Source organism: Populus alba, chromosome 3, assembly GCF_005239225.2.
Source record: "Populus alba chromosome 3, ASM523922v2, whole genome shotgun sequence".
Lineage (NCBI taxonomy): Eukaryota > Viridiplantae > Streptophyta > Magnoliopsida > Malpighiales > Salicaceae > Populus > Populus alba.
In genome coordinates this window covers 19,414,425-19,436,126 of record NC_133286.1, presented here as the reverse complement: position 1 = coordinate 19,436,126, position 21,702 = coordinate 19,414,425, and the positions used below count along the sequence as shown (strand labels likewise).

The following is a 21,702-nucleotide window of genomic DNA, read 5'->3' as shown; positions in this document are numbered from 1 at the left end:
TATTCTGAACCTTCTCCGTCCCCAGTAGCTGCTGGTAGTCTCAATTTCTAAGTTGTATGAAACATAAAATTTAGCCTCTGTTTGCTAGTGTCTGAAGCTTCTCAACTTCAAATTATTTTTTCTGTGGAATTCCCGTGGCAGCATCTCTTGGGTCGGGTGAAAGCAAATGGAGACCTGGTGGCTGTCAAAGCATGGAGGTCGTTTGTTCTTGAGACAGTAACAGTTGATCTATCCATCATAAGGAACTGGGGTTTGGCTCTCTGAAAGTCCCCGCAGGTAGGTTTACTCAATTATCTGGAATTCTGAACCAATCCTTCCTTTATGAAGGACTCTTCATCTTTTATATGAAGTGATAATTTTCTCAACCCTCCCCCTTGTTGTTTTCAGATCTCTGTAGATGTAGCTGGGTTGGTTGATGGATAGGCTGCTCGTTTCTTTGAGGAGCTAGAGAATGTCAATGAAGGTGAAAATGGATATCTCTGTTTGCTGAAATGACGAGGAAGGACCCTCCACAGGCGAGTTATACTTTTTATATTCATGACGTCGAATTCATGTCGAGTCCCTGTTTAGCTTGATCACCTGATAAATTTGGTTAAGCTAGCAATATTCCAACAGAATGGAGCCAAGAAAAATGGGGAGGTCGGAGTAGACCTTTACGTGCTAGGGCACCATAGAAACATGCAGTGCTAGCTATGATGGTTATACCTGCTCCGTTTCACCTGAAGTTATCGTAGAGGAAGAGGGAAGGGTTCTATTCTTCCATGAAAGTTTTGTGCTGAATCAAAACTAAAACATTGCGTTTCAGGTTGATGGCCAAAGACCCACGAGAAGTCTACATCCAGAAAAGTTCTTGCTACAGAGTGGATCGAAGGAGAAAAGCTCTCACAAAGCACTGAAAGTGATGTTGGATCGCTTGTTAATGGTGGGAGTCATATGCTACCGGAAGCAGGTTCCAAGTCATTGAGCACTGCACGAGGAACAAGCCTCCCACAAGAAGCCTCATTGCAGCAGTACACGACAAGCTCCAACTGCAGATCCGATGAACCAACAAACCTTCCGGTAGGGTCTATTCCACGCTCATCACACACAACTTCCCAGAACTTGGAACCAATCTGGTTACCGCACTGACAGCCTTGCACGTGTTTATCTTTTCTTACTCAATACAGTAATCAAATAATAATTAAAAAACCAACTAGATGAAAGCCCTATTTATTTTTCCATTTTAAAAACGTTAATAAAAAAATTTAAATTTTATTTTATTTTTTTATTAACTTTAAATTAATATATTTTTAGTGTTTTCAAATTATTTTAATGTGCTGATATCATTTTAACTCATTATTTTTGTATTTTAACTTATTTTTTTAATTGTTATTTGCTTTTCTATTATTTTTTTAATTAAAATTTTTTTATATTAAATTTGATCCTTATTTTTTTATTGCTGTTTTTTTTATTTGAAATAATTTATGAAATTTTAATTTTTTTTTAATTTCATCATCTTTCAACTTTTTTATTTATAAGATTTATTCCTTATTTTTTTAATAAACTTGAAAAAAAATTAAAACATTAACAAATTATTTTTCAACTTATTTTTTATAATATAGCCAAATACATGAAATTATTTTTCAATTTATGTTTCATCCACTTTATGGAAACTATTTTCTAACAAACAAAAAGAACTTATATATATATATATATATATATATATATATATAAATTGGGTTTTATTTTCTAAAAGTCAATTTAGAAAATTTACTTTCTAAAAGCCCGGAATCATTCTAGTGATAAGGAAATCTAAATTTTTAGTTAGTTCCATTATAATGCATAAGTTTTCGAAAATGGTTATATTTTCAACTTTTAGATATCTTCGTAAGATGTGAGATTAAAATGGTAAATACATCTAATCTCCTGCGAATTGTTAAATTCTAGCCAAACACAATAAATAAATATTATTAGGAGTTTTTAATTTTAATTAGACAAAAATAGAATATGTGAACCAAATTTTGTTCTTTTTTTTTTGTGTGTAATTATAAACTCTATTTCATTAAGGTTTAGGCACGGATTTTAACAATTTTTTTTTATATATAAATTGGGTTTTATTTTCAATCAATTTTATTTTAAAAACAAACTAAAACAATGTTACTTTAAAAAAAAAATCATAACTTGAAATAACTTGCCTAACATAAGATTAGAGTATTAAGCCAAGTCAACTCTCCAGTTGGGTCTCATAATTATAAAAACAACAAAAATACCCCGATAATTCACTTTAGCAATCCATAATGACCAGGTGTTTTTCATCTTGAAATTTTTTTTTTCAATTGCAATTTTCAATGCATAATTTCATAGCCAATTTTTTAAAATTTATTAAGGAAAGAAAAAAAATCAATAAAAATGAACCCAAATGTAAAATAAGGAGAGATCTCATGACCAATTTCAACTTCACAAGAAAAAGCTGTGCTTGAGAGTAAAGAGAAAAGGTCATTGGAAAATAGTGAAGAAGAGAGAAAGTTGTTGGTTTAGCTTTTTTTTCTAGCAAAAAAAATATATATAACGGATCTTAGTGTCAACGAGTTCCATTCCACGAAATGGATCCTATTGAGATGTTTTTGAACTCGAAAAGGTAAATCGGGATTGAGAGAGAAAAACTTTTCCTGATTTGATATTGTGTTTTGGACTCTTTTTAGATTTTTTTGGTTGATTAATTGGTTTTTTGAGGTTTTAAGAGTATTTATTAGGTGTTTTAAGATTAAAAATAAATTTTTAAATAAAAAGTTCTTGCTCAATTTTTCAACCACCCCTTATATGGTTAGAACTAGGAAGGTAGATAATAAATTATTTGTTTTTATTTTCTTTAAAAAAATTGAAATGAATAACATGTCATCTGTCTCTTTACCTAAATTAAAAAAAAAAAAAAGGAAAGTCCATGTAATAAAAAATAATTTTTATTAAAAATACATTAAAATCATAAAAAGTATTTTAAAAAATTAATTTAATATTTTTTAAATAAAAAATATTTTAAACCGTCGAAACAAACACATGTAAAGCTCACTCTTGCTGCATGTAGATGGCCATGAAACCAACTTTCCCGCCACAGTCTGTTATATAAAGAGAGAAGTTAGAACTAACCAGTACAACAGCCTATTCAGAGCACCCTGCCATTTATCTTTCGACATGTGTCATCTTTTTCAAGCCTCAACATCATTCACTTGTCAACTTAACTAATTCCATCATAACAGAAATAACCGCACTATTAAAGTCCACATTTTGGCGCTCCTCTCTCACACGCACATCAATAACTCATTCGTTTTGTCTTCTCCCCTTCCCAGTCTCTCTCTCTCACAAAGAATCAAGAAGCCACGAAGCCATTAATTCCTTAATCAATGGCTGACGAATATAACACTCAAAGTGATCAAGAAATGCTGGATCCTTCATCAATAGCTGACGAAGATAACACTCAAACTGGTCAAGAAATTCAGAATCTTGTTATGAAACTGGATGAGCATTATGCAAACTTAGAACAAAAGAGGCAGGTTTTTGAGAATTCAATTGGGTCAGAAATCGAAGTCCTCAACAAAGATCAAAATGAAGCCAGGAAACTAAGGCACAGTCTTCTTTATGGATCTGATGATACAAGCAGCAATCTTGAAGCTGCAAGCCAGAACATCGCTAATGTGAAGCAATGGCTGAATGAGAACACACTGGACAGTGAGGACGAAGAAGAACAGGGGTAAAATAGAAATCATAGTTCCTCTTAAATCATACGAGTTATATTAGTGACCATAAATCATATGTTTGATATCTTTTCTATGCTTCCAGCAATAATTTCTCTGTGCTTATTGTTGATGACGATCGTACTATTCGAGAAACCAATCGGAGATTCATGGCGTTAGCCGGGACACAAAAGCAGCTAAGAATGGAATTTCAAGAGGCAAAGAATGGGAAAGAAGCTGTATATCTTCATCTTGCCGGGGCTTCTTTTGATCTCATTCTTATGGACAATCAAATGCCCATCATGACCGGAATTCAGGTATATATTTTTTGACCAGCTTCAACTTATTAATGTTTTTCAAAACCCATTTGTAGTTTTTTGATAAAATTGGAATAAAGAAAGATTCTTCTTTGTTTTCTTGATAACTCATAATATAGACCCACTAAGTTTTGGTCTGGCCTTGAAGCATATGAACTCGATGAAGTTTTGGTTTAGCCTTGAAGCATAAAACTTTAAATGGTTCTTCCTGTATAAAAACTACAGCTGCTAATTAATGTCGTGAAATACATTATATATGATATTTGCATCTGGTCCTGATCATATATCATATTATATATGGTATCAGGCAACACAGCTGTTACGCAAGATGGGTGTTAAGAGTCGGATTGTAGGTGTCACTTCCGAGCCCGACCGACAAGCTTTCATCGATGCTGGCCTCAACAACTGCATTCAAAAGCCACTGAACCCTGGAAAGGTCATTGAATTCCTCGCTGTTTCCAAAAAGCGAAGAAGGACCGATACATCACAAGCTTGAAAGTTTCTGGGTTTCCTTGGTCTCTGCTAGCTCTTTTTTTTCCTCCAAGGTCCTTTGATGTAGAGATGAACTGTATGAATAAAGTTTCTGACTCGCTAGTTATTCTAAGAAGATAAATAAATAGTTGCGAGAACTAATAATCTCATAGCTTGGTGAATGGAATTGAGGCCAGAAGTGGTAGAAATTGTTGGAACTTCTTTCACGTTTTTGTTCTGATGTTGATCATTCAGCTTCTTAATTGGTCATTACAAGATTAGATTTAGCTTCTTAATTTGTTTTTACTTTTTACTGTATTTGATATGGACGAATGTGATGGGCTACAGATTACTGCATGCCTCCTGAGATTGAATTTTTCTCAGGTGCTTTGGTTGATTGAAACCACATTTGTTCTATATTCTGCTGTGCACCTCTGCTTTCATCTTCACTTTCTCAACAATCTCCACAGCTATGACTTCTCGGCTTTTCCTCTCTGGGGTCTAGTTTTGGCGAAAATTGACCAAAGCAACATCTTAATGGTCGGCATGGTTTTACAGATTAATTCATGCAATTTTTACATCTTAATGGTCGGTATGGTTTCACATATAGCCTGATAACAATTTTGATTTCAAAAGAACAGTATGTTTGGATGATCTTGTTATTTGTTTAACTCATAATAATATATTGTAAATGTGTGTGTGAGGTGTTCTAATATGACAAAAATAAAATAAAAAAAGAAGGTAAATTTGTAGTTATAATAAATGAAAGGTATTAATAAATGAAAGGTCATACTATGATTAAAGGATATGATTGTATCCTTTGGCATAATTTGGGTATCTTTGGCATAAGTCTCACTTAAAGGATATGATTAAAAATATTCTAAAACATTAGGACAAAAATGTAAAATTACATGTAGTTTTGCCCCCGCTGTCTGGGGCATTACCCTCCGTGCTTGTCCAATAGCATGTAAAATTACTATGGTTAGGCTAATTAACTCGCGCTAGTTGGCCATGAAACTAACTTTCCCGCCAGTATTCTATTATATATATAAGGAGCGAAGCTAGAATTAACCACTACAACAGCCTATTCAGAACACCCGGCCATTTATCTCTCGCCTTGTGTCACCGTTTCTCCATCACCCACATGTCAACTTAACTAATTCCCTCATAACAGAGATAACCGCTCTATAAAAGGCAACATTTTGGCTCTTCTCTCTCACACGCACATCAATAACTCATTCCCTTTGTCTTCCTCACCCTCTCTGAGTCTCCCTCTCTCAGAATCAAGAAGCCACGAAAACATTAATTCCTCCATCAATGGCTGACGAAGATAACACTCAAATTGATCGAGAAATTCAGAATCTTGTCAATAAACTGAATGAGCGCGTTGCAAAGTTAGATCAAAAGAGGAAGGTTTTAGAGAATGCAAAGGGGTCAGAAATCAAAGCACTCAAGAAAGATCGAGATGAAGCCTGGAAACTAAAGTCCAGTCTTCTAAATGAATCTGGTGATACAAGACAGGAGATCGCTATTGTGAATAACTGGCTGGATCAGAAGACACTGCTCAGTGGTGAGGAACAAGATGGGGGGTAAAATGGAAATCATTGTTCCTCTTAAATAATATGAATTATATCAGTGACCATAAATCATATGCTTGCCATCTTTTCTATGCTTGCAGCTATAATTTCTCTGTGCTTATTGTTGATGATGATCTCACTGTTCGAGACACCAATCGGGGACTCATGATGTCAGTTGAGACACAACAGCAGCTTACAATGGAATTTCAAGAGGCAAGGAATGGGAAAGAAGCTGTTTATCTACATCTTGCTGGAGCTTCTTATGATCTCATTCTTATGGAAAATCATATGCCTATCATGAATGGAATTCAGGTATATGTTTTTTTACCAGCCTCAACTTATTAATGTTTATCCTAAACCCCATCCCCATTCTTTGTTTCTTTTTATAAAATTGAAAGAAAGAAATAGTCTTCTTTATTTTCTTGATAACTCGCAATATAATGATAATTTTTTACGAAGTTCTGCTTAAGAACCACTAACTTAATTGGTAGAGTGAAAAGGAAACAACTGTTAGTCTGCATAATCTCATCTTGATCTTGGTGAAATCCATAGGAACTCAATGAAATCCAAAGTTGATGATCCATCATGATTCTGAGGCTGTTTTGGTTTTATCTTGAAGCATAAAATTGTAAATTTTGCTTCCTGTCTAAAAGCTTCAAGTGCTAATTAATGTCGTGGTATGCATTATATATGATATTTATATATGTGTGTGTCAGGCAACACAGCGTTTACGCAAGATGGGTGTTAAGAGTCAGATTGTAGGTGTCTCTTCTGAGTCTGACCAACAAGCTTTCATTGACGCTGGCCTCGACAACTGCATTCAGAAGCCACTGGATATTGCAAAGATCACTACATTCCTCTCTGATCCCAGCAAGCGAAAAAGGAATGATACATCACAAGCTTGAGAGTTTCTGGGTCTCCTGGGCCGGTATTAGTTTTTTTTTCTTACAAGGTCCTTAATTTGATTTAGATATGAACTCTATAAATGAAGTTTCTGACTAGCTGGTGATTCTAAGAAGATAAATACATAGTTGTAAGAACTTATAATCTAAAGCTGAACAAGGCAGTGTTGCTTGCATTAGCTTAGTAAATGGAATGGAGGCCAGGAGTGGTAGGAATTGTTAGTGCTTGTTTTCAAGTTTTTGTTCTGATGTTAAGCATTCAGCTAATTCTTAATGGGTCATTCAGCAGTTGAGATAGAAAAAAGATTCCTAGAATTTCTAAATCAAAGGGATTTGTTTTTAGAATCCTTGAGTTTTTAGAATCCTGGCTAGAACTAGTATATAGAATCCTGGCTAGAACTAGTATTTAGAATCCTGGTTAGTTTAGATTAGGTTAGTTTGATCTCATCTTTATGACAACGATTGCCTTTCTGCAGACCACCATACGTCCAGAAAGTAGGTGTCGCTTCTGAGAATATCTGCGCCTCCTTGGTTAGTTATTCTAAAAGTCTCTATTGCTAGCAATACTGGTAGAAATTGTTAGTACTTCTTTCATCTTTTTGTTCTGATGTTGATCATTCAGCTTCTTAATTGATCATTAATTACAAGATTAGGTTTAGCTTCTTAATTTTTTTTTACTGTATTTGATATGGATGGATTTGATGGGCTACAGATGACTGCATGCCTCCTGAAATTGAATTTTTCTCAGGTGATTTGGTTGATTGAAACCACATTTGTTCTATGTTCCTAAATGATTCGCTGTTGCTATTACATGAATTATAACAACAGTAAACGGAGTTCATTTCCATTTGGCGTTGTAAGTAGCGATCAAAAAGTTTGCTGCTTCATTGCCATCATCGGTTTGTGCTCTCTTCATTTTCACTTTCTCAACAATCTCCACTGCTACAACTTCTCTGCTTCCTCTCTGGGGTCTAGTTTTGGCGAAAATTGACCAAAACAACATCTTAATGCTAATTTGCTTTAGGAGGAGCTAGCTTGGGGCTATGTAACACAAATATTTTTTAGTAGCCTAAGAAGAAAACTGAGTTCATACTTCATAGACTTCATAATCCCATATAAATTAGCCTATGTCTATTCAAGCACGACAGAATAAAGGAAAATCAACCTAATAGAACCATATATTTTAATTTTTTATTATTCGAAATAAATGAAAATCAACCTAATATCCTGGAAAATCATCTGTTGCAGCTTTTGTTATTTACCATCTACTTGAACAAGTACGCAGAGCAATGATCCCTGCAGTTCTATCTTTCTGGATATAGACTAGTACTGCTCAAGTTAAAATAGACTTGGGCTTGGTTTTGATGGGTCAAAACATAGCTCTGCTTAAAATCAATAAAATATTAAAAGATAAAATTGAATTAAATAAAATTAGAAAGTAAGTTTTTTAAAAACAAAAAAAAATTAAAAAAAATTGAGATGCTTCCTTATTCATATAAATAATAATCTACCAAAGCTTTTTTTAGTAGAGAGAAGAATTGTATAAATAAATAATGTTTATTGGAGGTTTGTTTTTCAGCCAATCAATAATTAACCTTCTTAATTCATTTAGTTGAAGAAAATATAAGCCAAAAATACTTTGATTTTCTCATGGTTTGATCTCAAATTGAATTGTAATTGCGATTCTAATCCACGTTCTTGTTTTTAATGTATTTTTTTAGCTAATCCATTAACACATACATGGTCGAACTCCGACCAACTTAATAGAGAAGTCATGGCATTTATCTTATAAAAAATGTCTTAAATAATTAAAAATCTTAAGTATTTAATTTTAATAAAACCCCTGCATATGCTTGACAAGTTTTTGAAAACCTTTATAATTAACATTTGTAAATTATTTTCTTTTTTGTGGGGGTTTCGAGGTCTTTTTAAGAAAGATTGTGATTGTAAATTGTAATCCTAAAAACAAGGAATATTAGGATCAAAAGCAGCTATCATTTCATTAAGACGTTGAAGAACTTGTAAGAATATTATTATGGAAATAGTCTTTTAAATTACAAATGATATGATCGTAAATTTTAACAATTTTTTACTGTCATAGTAGTAAAATTTTTAATTTTTGGGTTTTTTTGAAAAAAAAAATTTATATATTTCTTTTCTTTATACTAGGCATATTTATCACTCTTTTTTTGTTATCTCATTTAATATTTTCTTTTTATTTTTCTTTTCTTTACATTTTTTTTAAAATATTATTTTTTATTCCTTACACTTGAAATATTTATAACTCTACATTTGGTTTACTAATACCATTCTTTTTGTTTTTATCTTCTTTATTTTCTAATTTTGTTTTTTTTCTTGGTAATTTTTTTTTAAAAAAATCTTATACAAAAACTAAGAAAATTGTGTTTCATTATAGCAATTTTAACATTGTTCTATTTTTCTATTACGTAAAGAATTAGTTTGAGATCTTACATATCTTTATTAACATTATATTTATTATATGTAAGTATCCACTTTTTGATTTACAATTATATTTTTTTATTCGATGTTAAAAAACACGTTAATAACATCTACACATTAATTTTTTTTATGCTAGAAAAAAATATTTGACTCGTAGCAAGCGAGTTGAATAGACACGTTAACAATTTTTTTTAATAATGACACAAATAATTTTTAATTTATTTAATTAAATATATGCATAAACTTTTTCATTTATAATTAGAATTAAAAAAAAAACACATTTGAGAAGCTTGTATTTTTATTTTTTAAAACCAAAAAAATTATTCAATTCACGATGAAGCATGGGTAAAATAACTAGAGGGGTCTAGATGGTGCTGGCTGGATCTTTTTTTTTTTTTTTTTTTTTTTTTTTTTTTTGATTAACCTAGGGTGTCCGGGCCAGCTTGCGCGCACCACGACTAATCCTCAGGGCCTAACTGAACACCCTGCAAGCCCAAAAGGCAGGTAAGTCACCGCGGGGATGGCAGGAAGGTATACAAAGGGGTTCCAACCCGTGCGGTATAGAGAGGGAACAAACGCCTCCCCCACTAGCAGAACCCCCAAATACATGGGTGAGCTTGGGAGTCGAACCCAGGCAACTGAGGAGACTTGTTAGTACATAGTGTTAATAATTCTATGGACTAAAGTGATTTCTGTTGGCTGCAAATATGTTTTGTTTCATTTCAAAGCCTTGGAACAATCGTTTTACACACAAAAAATATGGCAAAATGATGAATTTTTTAACCAATAAAGAGAAGAAGTTTGGCCGGTGTTTGCATGCCTTCATGTAAATTGTCTAATCGAAATTACCAAGAGAAAATTGTCTAAACGACAGAAGATAACTTCGTCAACTTTGGCCAGCCAAAAAGATGCTAAGATTACAGATACTGCCGCCGCCCATCTTCAGTCATTAGACTTTGTCCATGAACTTGAAGCTGTGGGTTTTGTCTTAAAAAAGAGGGAGAAAATAAGGGACATCCTTGGACTTTAAAAGCCTAACCTACCTTGACTTCTTGACAGATACGAGATTCATACTCGCCAGCCAAATTGCAAGGCAGCTTTAGATGGTGCTGCTACATTACGAGTTACGACAGCTTCCTGCAAATGGATCTGGATGCAATGAAATTATTGCCTGATACAGACACAGAAATGTGCCCTCCTACAAGAAGACGACAAAACCAATATTGTAGCATAATTATAAAGGCTACACATGCGTACAATAGAGGTTCCGTGCCCCTTCCAAAGTATAATAGCGTTTGCTGACAAGGAATTATATCAAGGAAGTAGTTCCTTGTTATGTAATCCAGCTATGGAACAGGGTAAAGAAGGGGGGGGTGTCTGAAATCATGTCCAATCAATCTTTACACCATAGATGCACAAATGAGCTAGCCCTCTCAACAAAGATTCTGTATTGCAACTCTCTTAATAATCCTCCTCTCTCTCTGCTTTCCCTCTCCACTCACATGTTGCATGCCCTCTGGCCTTGTGCCAGGAAAAGCAAAACAGCGTGGGAAGAAATAAAAAGATCAGATGTCCGTTTCCAACTGTAAGCAAACAATGAATATGATGCCCACATATACGCAAATAGTCAAAAGTTAAAGAACAAACATGTACTACGTCTTTTTACCCACACACACCAATTCATCACCACAACACTATAATGAGTGTTGAGAAAAAAAAAGCAAAAGAAAAACGAGTCTAAGTGGTGGGTGAGGCAATGACCATGATTGTGCCTGTGCTTCTATATCCAACCATGTCTTCCCTATTTCCTGCTACCCCAACGCGCATAACCCCACTTCCAAAAACCAAAATATGGCCATATCCCCACTTTCTTAGATGCAAAGCAATAAACCATAATCATTTAGTGATAACCACCTTATATATTAACATTATTATATACGGGTTTTCTCTCCTTTTGTTTCTTTTTTTGTTCTGATACCTGTCCATTACTGATAACAGACACAGCTAAAAGGGTGGATATGCATGGTATATCAATACATAGGGAGAACACAGGCAGCGAGATATATCAAGTTTAACCTCATTGACTGTACTCCTGGCGGCCTCGGGGCAGAACAGGTGCACTTCTTTGGTGTGCTCTTGCTATGTACCTTCAAGAAACTTTATCAACAAAGGTGAAGAAAGCAACAAAACTGAGAGGGGATCCTTCGCAGAAAAGAAAGAATATGGGGTCATGGAGGAAGAAGTCAGTACTTATGAATCAGTACAGGATCATCAAAAGAGAAATGGTGGAAGAAATAGGAGAAGCAGTAGCCCTAGTGGGTCTAATAATGGACCTCACATAGAAACTTCTACTCTCAAGAGTAATCTCAAGAAAACTGCTTCTACTACTACAATTGAGGAAAATCAAGCAAGGACAGATCATCAAAAGAGGAAAGTAAGTTGGCCAGATACTGCATATGGCACAGATATTGCTCATGTTCTTGAATTTGAACCGAGGTAAACTTAACCATCCCTTGCTTACCATACTTAGTTTTCATGAATATTGGATTTTGATTGTGTTTGATGATGAATCCCCACAAGCCACGCCATTTTTTTGATAAGCAAACTACTTCCAATATTATCTTCAACAGTAATAAGGGTGTTTTGTCCCTAACTTTAAAAGAGTGTTTAGGCTTAGGCACTATTATGATATGTAGGGTATGGCTGCATGAACAATTTCTAGAAAATGAAGTAATGATGGTTTATTTTCTCCATTTACAATCTATTCATGCTTGCTACATCTTTTAAGGTTCAGGCAGCTATTTTATTTGCTTTTCTGTTGCACTTTCACTATATTTTCCTTTCTCTTTCATAATATCACAGCATCTCTGATGATGGAGAACTTGAAGGAGCAAGGAATTCTTGTGTTTGTACAATTCAATGAACAAGAAATCCTGGCATAGGTATGACACTTTAATTCAGATGCTAATACCCCCTGTTTTTAGTAGTGTGGCAAGGCATATTTATATTCCTTGTTTTTCCTTCCCTTCAAAAAATCACTAAATATACTTACGTTTAGCACAAAAAACAATCAGGTGCATGTCTTTTATGAGTATAATATTGTTGAAATGTGGAAGATGCCTCGAAATATAATCAAATGCAATCCCTTCTGTGAGTCAACAATGCATCTGACCATGAAATGCAAAATGACCGTTGAAGACTTCCAAGTTTCAGTGGCAAAAGGCACTTGATACAATTGAGATTATACTAGACACTTATCGCATGCTACGATGGTTAACAGCAGCCCCAGCTAGCATCTTTTTTTCCTTTTCTTTCAAATACATAGCATCTCATTGACAGGATGAAATGAACCTTACTTGGACATTATAATTCGTTCTAGTTCAGAACCGGAGTTAGAATTCTTAACGATTGTGTGAAGCTGTTGAACTTGTATCATGTGTGTGTGTTTTGAGGCAAAGGAAAGCTTTCTGGCCTTTGATGACTTCTACTCTTTGAATTCTTAGGTGTTTGGACAACATAGGTAGCAACAATAAAAACAGGTAGGCCACCAAAAGGCAGGGGCCCTACCTAGCAAGCAAAGCATATGTAGGTGCATGATCATGACGACATGAGTTTGATTCCTTTAGCCATCATATGAAGGTAATTTTGTATTTGGGTAATGCACACAAACTTCGATTGAGATTTTTGTTTCAAAGAAGAGGCCTGCATCCTAAACCAATCAGAGGATTGAGAACATGGGTGCCTGCTGAAATTTTCTATATATGTTTTTAGAGCAGGTTGCATGTATCTATGGTTAGTCCATGAGGGTCTGCCTTCAAACAACCAAAAAGTAACGTATCAGAAGTAGCTAATGATCTCTGTGAGGTTCTGGGGATAAATAAAAATCTGAAGGCATGTACACATCAAGAAGAAGAAATATGGCTTCACATCAATCTGTCCTATTATCATTAATGGGATATGCGTCTGAAGCCTTCTTTATAGGCTAGGGACAAAGAACGATGGTATTAAATTAGGTATTTTGGAAAAGTATAGGTACAGAATCAGGATGGTCACAGGACCAGTTAAGACAGTTGTATTTGTCAACATGAACAAAATACAACAAATGCATGCTCATAAGAATCAATGTATACACGGAATTAGAACTGTCCCTTTCAGGACAAAGTCCTATCATTTTTAGAAATCCAAAACACTTCGACAAGGAAATTGAAAACACATGATAACGCCATATAGAATAATCTGCCTCTTGTTCTTGGAGAACTGTCTTTCTTTTTCAAAAAAGTCCCACTCAGTTTTCTAGCAGTTACAATCTTCTCTTCTTGCAGATGGATATCCTGGTGATGCAATTCTTCAAGAGCATTTCACAGTATTCACATTCTTGTATTTATTTACATAGAATAAGTCCTCTAGAACATTGAAGATAGAAAACATGTGTAGAAAACAAAAGGGCTGTGAAAATTTTCCAGGATTCTTTTATTTAATGCTTGCCCATGTTGCACGACTATCGAACCTTGTGAATAGATTTCTATCAAATCCAACACCAATCAAAACCTTTAACGTCCCTTTTATCATTCTCTCTGGAAAAATCTTTCCTCCTTCTAGAGCCACCCAATGATTCCTTTCTTGGTATGTGGTGAAAACTCATAGCTAAGAAGACACCACTAACTGGGATTATAGTGTGAAACCATGGTGGGAGTTGAGGTTTGTGAGTGGCAGGTAATCGTGGGAGTTGAGGGTGACATTGAAGATCAAAAACTTAGGACTAAAAAGATAAAAAAAATTGATACAGAAACCTCTTGACATATAAATGAAATGAAAGATGGCACTCGATGTACTCGTCGGCTATAAAGGTAACTTGCTGGTTTTGTCAGTAAAGAGTTAACAAATCAATCACATACAGAAGGTAGTGTAACAAATTAATCTAAAATGAAGTTAAAACATGTTACAGGCCAAGCAATTGTTGTAAGAAAGAATCACAATATTTCTTCCCTTCCAACCCCCACAATGATGCACCAAATTTTCTCCCGACTAGGAGGGTGCTTTTTTTTCCTCGCATTATCACAATACCGTGGTCTTATAAGACACTATTCCCTATTTGACATTAGACCATGATTTTTTGCTTTCTTTGATTTGTTCTTCTCCTGCATCTTCTTTTTCTTCGCTTCAGCTGTAACCCAGGTATACTCTGAAGGAATAGCAAATGGGTCCTGAATGTTTTCTATCCTACTGCTAGAGCCACCAGCAGACGAGCCAGGGCGTTGGTAAGGGGCTTTTATCCACTGAAACCAAGATGATGTTGAGGACTGTGTGACCAATGGACTTTCCCGTCCTGCAGCCGTAGGACTTGAAGGCGGTGTTGAGAATTCATCCAGTGGCTGTAGTTCTTCAAACTTTGTAAATGTAACCAGTACCCTGATGGTGGGAACTACTGGAATGGCAACCTGGATGTAAACATGAAGTACTCAGAAAACGTATTCAGAGATTGACAAAACAATAGGACCAAATAAAAAGAAGAAGAAAAAAAATTCAAGCTGCAGCACAAGAAGTGGCAGCATTGTCATCCAGTTCTTTTTTGAATGCATTCCAGTCAGTAAAGTAATTTGGTGGAATTGGGCCCTCCTCACCTCTCCCTTCCCCTTTTTTGAAGTGATTTTCTCCAGTATCTTACAAAAGCATGTCAGCAAATTTGGAAGGAGAGAATGTTATCGAGGTGCTTCAAAACTCACCTTGGTGCAAGGGACTACTGCCAACAAAATATCTTCCAAATCATAATTGTTAAAACTTGACCCAGATGCCAAACTAGTTAACTGGATTTATAGGATCCATAATAATTTAAATGCGTAACAATCAGATATTTATGTGCGGTTTTTAAACATTTTATCTAGCATGGCCTGACACCTGACAGTAAGTGTTAGATGCTCTCTTACCACAAGGCCAGGTTAAAATCCTATTCTGTCATATCTTGGTCAAATGGTATTTCTAAAATGGAGCTGCGCAGGAAACTTCTCAAATTCAAATGAAATTCAGCAGACTGAAGTTACGTTTCAAGTTTCAGTCAAGTTTGACTCCTAGATGATCCTATCAGAAACCTAGACTTGCCAAGTGTCTGGTTAACTAGGTTTCTGGTTTCACCAGCCAGGCTGGATGGATGGATCTAATAACTATGCTTCTACCTTGCGTCTGAAAACAAGTGGCATGTGGCTGGGACCAGGAATAAGGAGACTAAGCAAGCCATGGATATTTGCAAAACTCAAACATGATGATGATGATGAAATACTGCCTTTTGACTCCACTGAAAACTTATCCCGGGACCAAGCAGGGAGAATTCTTGAGATTTATCATTTAAGGTAAAATCATCATCTTCTTTCATTCTTCTTCCGGAAGTATAAATTGGTATAATGATGAGCATTTTGCATATCAACACAGAACTTACCTGATTTCACCAGAGCAAATCCTTCACCAACTTCAGCCAAAACCACATCAGTATTAGTTTAGTTGAAGTTATGGGGTCCAATAAATTCCACATTATTGTGTTTTTCACGCTACAGAGGATATGATCTATAAAGCGCATCATGCCAACTAGCCCCTCACGAAGGAGCAAGCCAAGTTATCAGCAGATCAATCAAAGGCTAATGAAGAGAGTCTCATGTGGCAACTATTTGGGGTATAGGGACATCAATCCGACAGTCGATTCAGCAAGGCAAACATGACACCTTAGAGTGCTATATTAACTCCGTATATGATATTGTACACCACATGTTGCCACAGGTCATAACTGAGGGTAACTAAAGTGGAATGAGCTATGCTATTCCTTGGTTTTGGAACTCCAACCATTAATATCAGCTCCATAACTTAAAGGTAAAGTTTCTTATAATGATATTATGGTGATTGCCAATACTACAAGGACAGACATGTAAAAAATGACAGTATATGCATCCATGTGCATGTATGCTCATGTACACTAGCATGCTAAACATGCATGCATTTCTGTAAATTTAAACATACATACTTTTCTAAGCTCAAGACTGAAGATTGATGCTTCTTACTAATTCTAAGAATCCTCTGAGGCAGAACAACATTGTTTATCCTCATGCAACAATTCCATGATAGTGATATCCAACTAGGGTGTTGCTCCCTCACTTTCATATTCCTGATTAGGTTCTATTCCACTTCACTTATATATCATTGCAACAATTTGCACTAGAAACTAACCCGTTACAAGGATGGTTTTCAACTCACCAGCATTTGAGGTGGAATATATGGTTATGTAATCCAGATCCATAACTAGCCATAAAACTGGAAAACCTAAAAATTTACTGAAGTTTGTTTCCTCATATTCTCATTGGTATCAAATAAAGAAAACTATTTTAGATTCTCTCAACCAATTCTTTTTTTTCTTTTCTTTTCAAGATATTTACACTCTATACTGCCCCTGCGGACATGTAATCGTTAAAAAGATGCCAATGGATAGTAGGCCAAAAGGTGTTGTCGGGTGCCCTTGCAAAACTTTTTCCTTAAAAAACTAGGGAAGGACACCTAAAGGATTTTAGATAGTTCTATTATTACTTATGTTTCTAAAACAAGAATATCTAAAATCTTTTGTCGGTCCTCCATCAATAACTACCACATGTTCTAAGACTAGTCAAAGACTATTTGAGATTGTGGTGGAGTTAGGAAAAGGAATGCATGATGCCAAAAGCCAAATTTTGGGTGCTTGGTTGTCTTTTTGGAGCCATGGTATTGGAATGCCGAAAACATTCAAAACCATGGTTTTGAGAAAGATTCGATTTGCTATTTTTTAAACCATGGTCTAGATGGAAACCACAGTTTTGGAAAGGCAATGCCAAACACACCCTCAATGAATAATGTGCTCAAAATTTGTCCTCCATTACAAGGGAAACATTGCATTAGATCAATTCTGCTCTAATATCACAAACTTATCTAACTACACATAACTTGCCAATATGGTAACCAAAATAATGCTTATCCACAATTATGGAAAACATAAAAGGAGCTTTCTCCATTGGTGGAAGAAGTCTACAGTTCTAAATGAGTAGAGTCTAGCTGGCTTGAAAAAATCTAGTAACTATTGTCAAGTTAGATCAGATTCAATTGAATCTCTAAATCTACACACAATGTTGGCACCAATCTACATGAGGTAACAATAATAGTAATAATTCTTTTTTTTGAGACTACAACTACTACTACTACTCCAACAAGATGGAAATCACCCATTTTCTCTTTAAAGACAGGAAAAATAAAATATGCATTTCAGATATATAAGCAAAAGAGGCAAGTATGAAGATTTCAATGAAGTAAGAATCACTTGGATTCACCAAAAAGCAAGAGATACAACATGATACTATACAAGTTCAACATTTGGAACATTAATAAAAACCTCCAAGCTCTCTTAAATATGCCCATAATGATGACTCAATGCATGAGCAGAGAAAACAGATGAAGGTATAGAGCATAGACTACAGAAAACAACTAAAATCAAAGAGCCTCTATTACAGGCTCTTGGAGTGATTGGCTTTTCAGCCAGGCCACAAAAGTTCTACAACTTCTATGACTAAATCCCTAGTCTCTGCTGCAATTACTCATGACTCAAAGAAGGATCAGCAATTCCCTATACCCAAAGGACAGAAAAATTACTATGCACTCCAATATCATGATCACTTGACCTTCCCTCAACAGACAAGTATATCAATCAACTCTTAGAGGCTGGAGATGCATTAGCCTCAAATTCAGTAAAGTTGCTTCAAACACCTAAGCCCAGACCTTAGTAAGACAAAAACCTCTTGCACCGTTAACATGAGCATGCACATAAAAAGTATTTATTCAATATGAGTTATATCATCAAAAAGACTCGTGAAGAGCACTCGATTTTTAGAAAGTTCTGGAGACACGAAAAAGCCCTATCTTACCATACAGATCATAGGGTTATTTGGTATAGAACAACAAGGCCATTATACAACCAACCTTATCCAGAAAGCAGATAGATAATATGATTGCAAGGGCAGGGCAGCAGTGGATGATGACCTAATCAAACAGCAAGCAAAGATTTCTATAGTAAAACCCAGCTAGATAGAAGAAAAGGCATCATACCTTAACTGGAAAGGTTCCCATAGGAAGTTTAGTTGTCAGCAGCTCTCTTAAGCGACGAATTGCCTTAACCTTGTTTGCAAGAATGTCAAGCAGTGGAAGAAGTTCTTCAGTTTGCAAAGGGAAGTTTGGAGAAAGCCAAAGAGTAGGTCTTAATCCCTTCTTATATTCATTCTCGCGGCTTCCTTCCTTGCGACGATTATTGCTCTCAGAACTCACAGAAGTAGATGCCTTGCTATCTCTCCCTTTCCGGTGTTCATCCCTCAAAACAATCTCCACAGAATGTCTTCCTGGTTTAGGCTGACTTCCAGATGGAGAGTCCCCTAGCAAATCACTCACCTTCTCATCCACACAAAGAGAACTTCTTGGCGGAACAATTTTCTTCTGCCCTTCAACTTTAGAATCTCGTTTCCTCCAACCACCAAACCACCCTTTCTTTTCCTGCTTAGTCTCTCCATTTATAGAACCATTTGCGTCTTCAATAGGAATCTCCCTGTGCTCATAACAACTATGACGATGTGCAATAATCCCATCACCATTCTCAGAGTTCAGTTCCGACGCATCCAATTTAAGTGCAACTTCCAGTTGCCTTCTTTCTTCTACTGTCAAAATGCCATCGAGTTCCTCACTTTCTGTTTCATTGTCATTGGAAGATGAGAAGAACTCGTCATCTGACATAGCCCCTGGGACCTTTCTAGATTTGATGCTAACAACCACATTGTGCATGTCATAGACCTTTGCCTTCCATGAACCCACCATTTCCGTTTTCTCCTGCCGCCTCCAAGTCAGCTGTGGCAAAAGAACTGCTTGGGTCACATCAATCCCTGGCCTGAATATATTAGTCTGCGACATTGCAGCCACTTCTTGCCGAACCTCTTCGTCAGTTGCAGGAGAACCAGCACCATCCAAAGCATTCATCACCTCTTTATCCTTGTGTGTGATCATACAAAGTGATCCAGAAGGGACTTTCCCATCCTCAGATCCATCACCGAGGAAAAGAATACTCTGATCTGAACGCTGAATCCTAAAACCATCGAAACCAGCCATGGTCATATCTGCCCTCAAATTTGCACCCCTCTTCCAAATTTTGTAAGTATCTGAAGGAGCAATCCTCGAGATGAAGGGTATCACAGAACTCTCAAAATGGAATGTTATTTCCATGTAGAAGTCCCTCATCCTACGCATTGTTCCTACCAGACGAGGCAACCTCCTACACCACTTTGCCCATGCCAACGGCTGGTAATGCCTGACAATAATCATCGCAATCCCTTCTTCTTTATTGCAGATGGCTTCTTGCAGAGCACTCCATCCCTGCTCGTTCTGCAGACTCCAATCTGCACCGGCAACCATGAGCATCTCAGTTGCAGTCTCATCACCCAATTTGACAGCCAAGTGAAGAGGAGTGTCACGGTTTGGTACATCACGCCTATCAATTGCAGCAGCAATAGCTTCAGCCTTCTCTTCCTCGGCCAATGAAATTGCCTCAGTCCGAATCTCAGCTGGATTGCATGGACGGGGAAGGCCAGCTAATATCTTCCTGAGAGTGGCATAATTTTTTGTTGCAATGGCCTTATGCACAGGACTGTGGGCATATTTTGAAATGTCAATGCCCGCCATCCCTCAGGAATGTATTAAGATCAACGCAGGCCAAGAATATACACAAACTCAAAACCTCAATTCAATCATCCAACAATAGAACTCAATAGAGATCACTGATAAGCAATGCCCCAAATTAGAACCTACAAACAGAAAATAACACTATCAACTATTAGCAGCTATAATCAACTGAGCTTCTAACATAAGAAATAGGTCCAGTTCATAATTATTCACCGAAAACAGAATATAATTAATATCTTGCAGACTTTCCCAGAACAGAATAGACCCAGCTCAGGTTACACCCAGATGGCACAAGAAAAACAACGGAAAAAGAATCAAACTTTGCAGCAACTACCAAGAAGCAAAAGCAAAGAATCTATTAGTGGGCCCAAAGCACAAAAGAAGAAGATCCGAGAAGCCAAGAAAACCTCACCTTCTTCTAACTTCTTTCTTTCTTTGCTCTCTTCCACTCTCAAAGAAACCAAGATTCTCCAAAAGAAACTCTCAAGTCTCAAGCCACCAAAACCCCACCTCTCTCTCTCTCTAGATAGATCCTTGTGATCCAATCCAGATCAGACAAACCTAAAAACATGCATGTGGGGGTGTGTGTGAAGGAAAAAAAAACAAAAGTTTAAAAAGAACCCAAGAAAGATTTATACTTAATTTATAGTATTAGAAAGAGCACAAGTGGAGGAATCTGTAAAAGAAACGGAAAAAAGACACAAGATTTAACAAGGGAATTCAAGAAAGTAACAAAACCCCATTATCCAACCAAACCCCCCACGAAATAAAATACTGGGAATCAAAGAAAACCAAAAAAACCAAGACTATACTCTGTAACTTATATATTGCACACAAGAGAGAGGGCAGAATCAATATACAATGACTGCTACAAGTATTATTTTTTTTCTTTTTTTTGTACGAGTATGAAACAGAGAAAGAGACAGGTGGGTCTTTGAATGAGAAATAAATTGCTAATCAATGTTTTTATTTATTTTGGAGCTCGATAAGAGGGGAGTAGTAGAACAAGAGGGGGGGGGGGGTGTTTCTTTTTCTTTTCTGTTTTTTTACATTTGAATTTATTTATTTTTCAAATAATCGCATCGTTGCAGAAACCAAAGATTTGATTTTTATTTGTTTTTCAAGAAACTGTGGTGATGATGAAAGGGAAACACAGAGACGGAAATGTAAGGGTGGTCAGAGAAAGACAGAGTCTAAAATGGAAAGGCAGCATGTGAAGCAGGAGACATGGAACTTGCTTTCCTGTTTCTTTCTTCTGTCTTTATTATTAGTGTATTTATTAATTAATGATTTCTTTAATTGAATTTATATGGGATAATGAGGTGCTGTTACTTTGCTAATCTGTAACGTCCACCTTTGGAGTAAATTAGTCATTAAACAAACATGTGAACGAAAGACAAGTGGGTTCATCATGATTAGGCTGTTGGGCGAGGATTAGGTTAAGGTAAAGATTTATAATTTGCCCCCAAAATCCTCTAAAGAAAATGTTAGAATCCCTAGGGCTGATATATCACAGTTGTCCCGATGCTTGCAGATTTTCAGTATTTCA

The 21,702-nt window shown here is 35.9% G+C and overlaps 1 protein-coding gene and 1 long non-coding RNA gene across 3 annotated transcripts; one reads left to right on the top strand and one right to left on the bottom strand.

The window, feature by feature from the left end:
* The first annotated feature begins 10,478 nt into the window (after positions 1-10,478).
* Positions 10,479-16,328, top strand: LOC118054548 (uncharacterized). Of its 2 annotated transcripts, XR_012169371.1 has the most exons (6): positions 10,479-11,019; positions 11,433-11,930; positions 12,297-12,376; positions 12,938-13,073; positions 14,599-15,778; positions 15,858-16,328. It is a non-coding gene; the product is annotated as an uncharacterized lncRNA (long non-coding RNA). The 2 variants fall into 2 exon arrangements; XR_004688531.2 differs by having other exon boundaries at positions 10,486-11,019; positions 14,599-16,328.
* On the bottom strand, positions 14,275-21,424 carry LOC118054547 (uncharacterized). Its single transcript, XM_035066187.2, has 3 exons — positions 20,566-21,424; positions 18,540-20,275; positions 14,275-14,872 (listed from the first exon to the last, which is right to left on the bottom strand). Exons 2-3 carry the CDS (start codon positions 20,151-20,153, stop codon positions 14,516-14,518), a joined length of 1,971 nt encoding a protein of 656 aa, XP_034922078.1. The 5' UTR covers positions 20,154-20,275; positions 20,566-21,424; the 3' UTR covers positions 14,275-14,515.
* Positions 21,425-21,702: the final 278 nt, after the last annotated feature.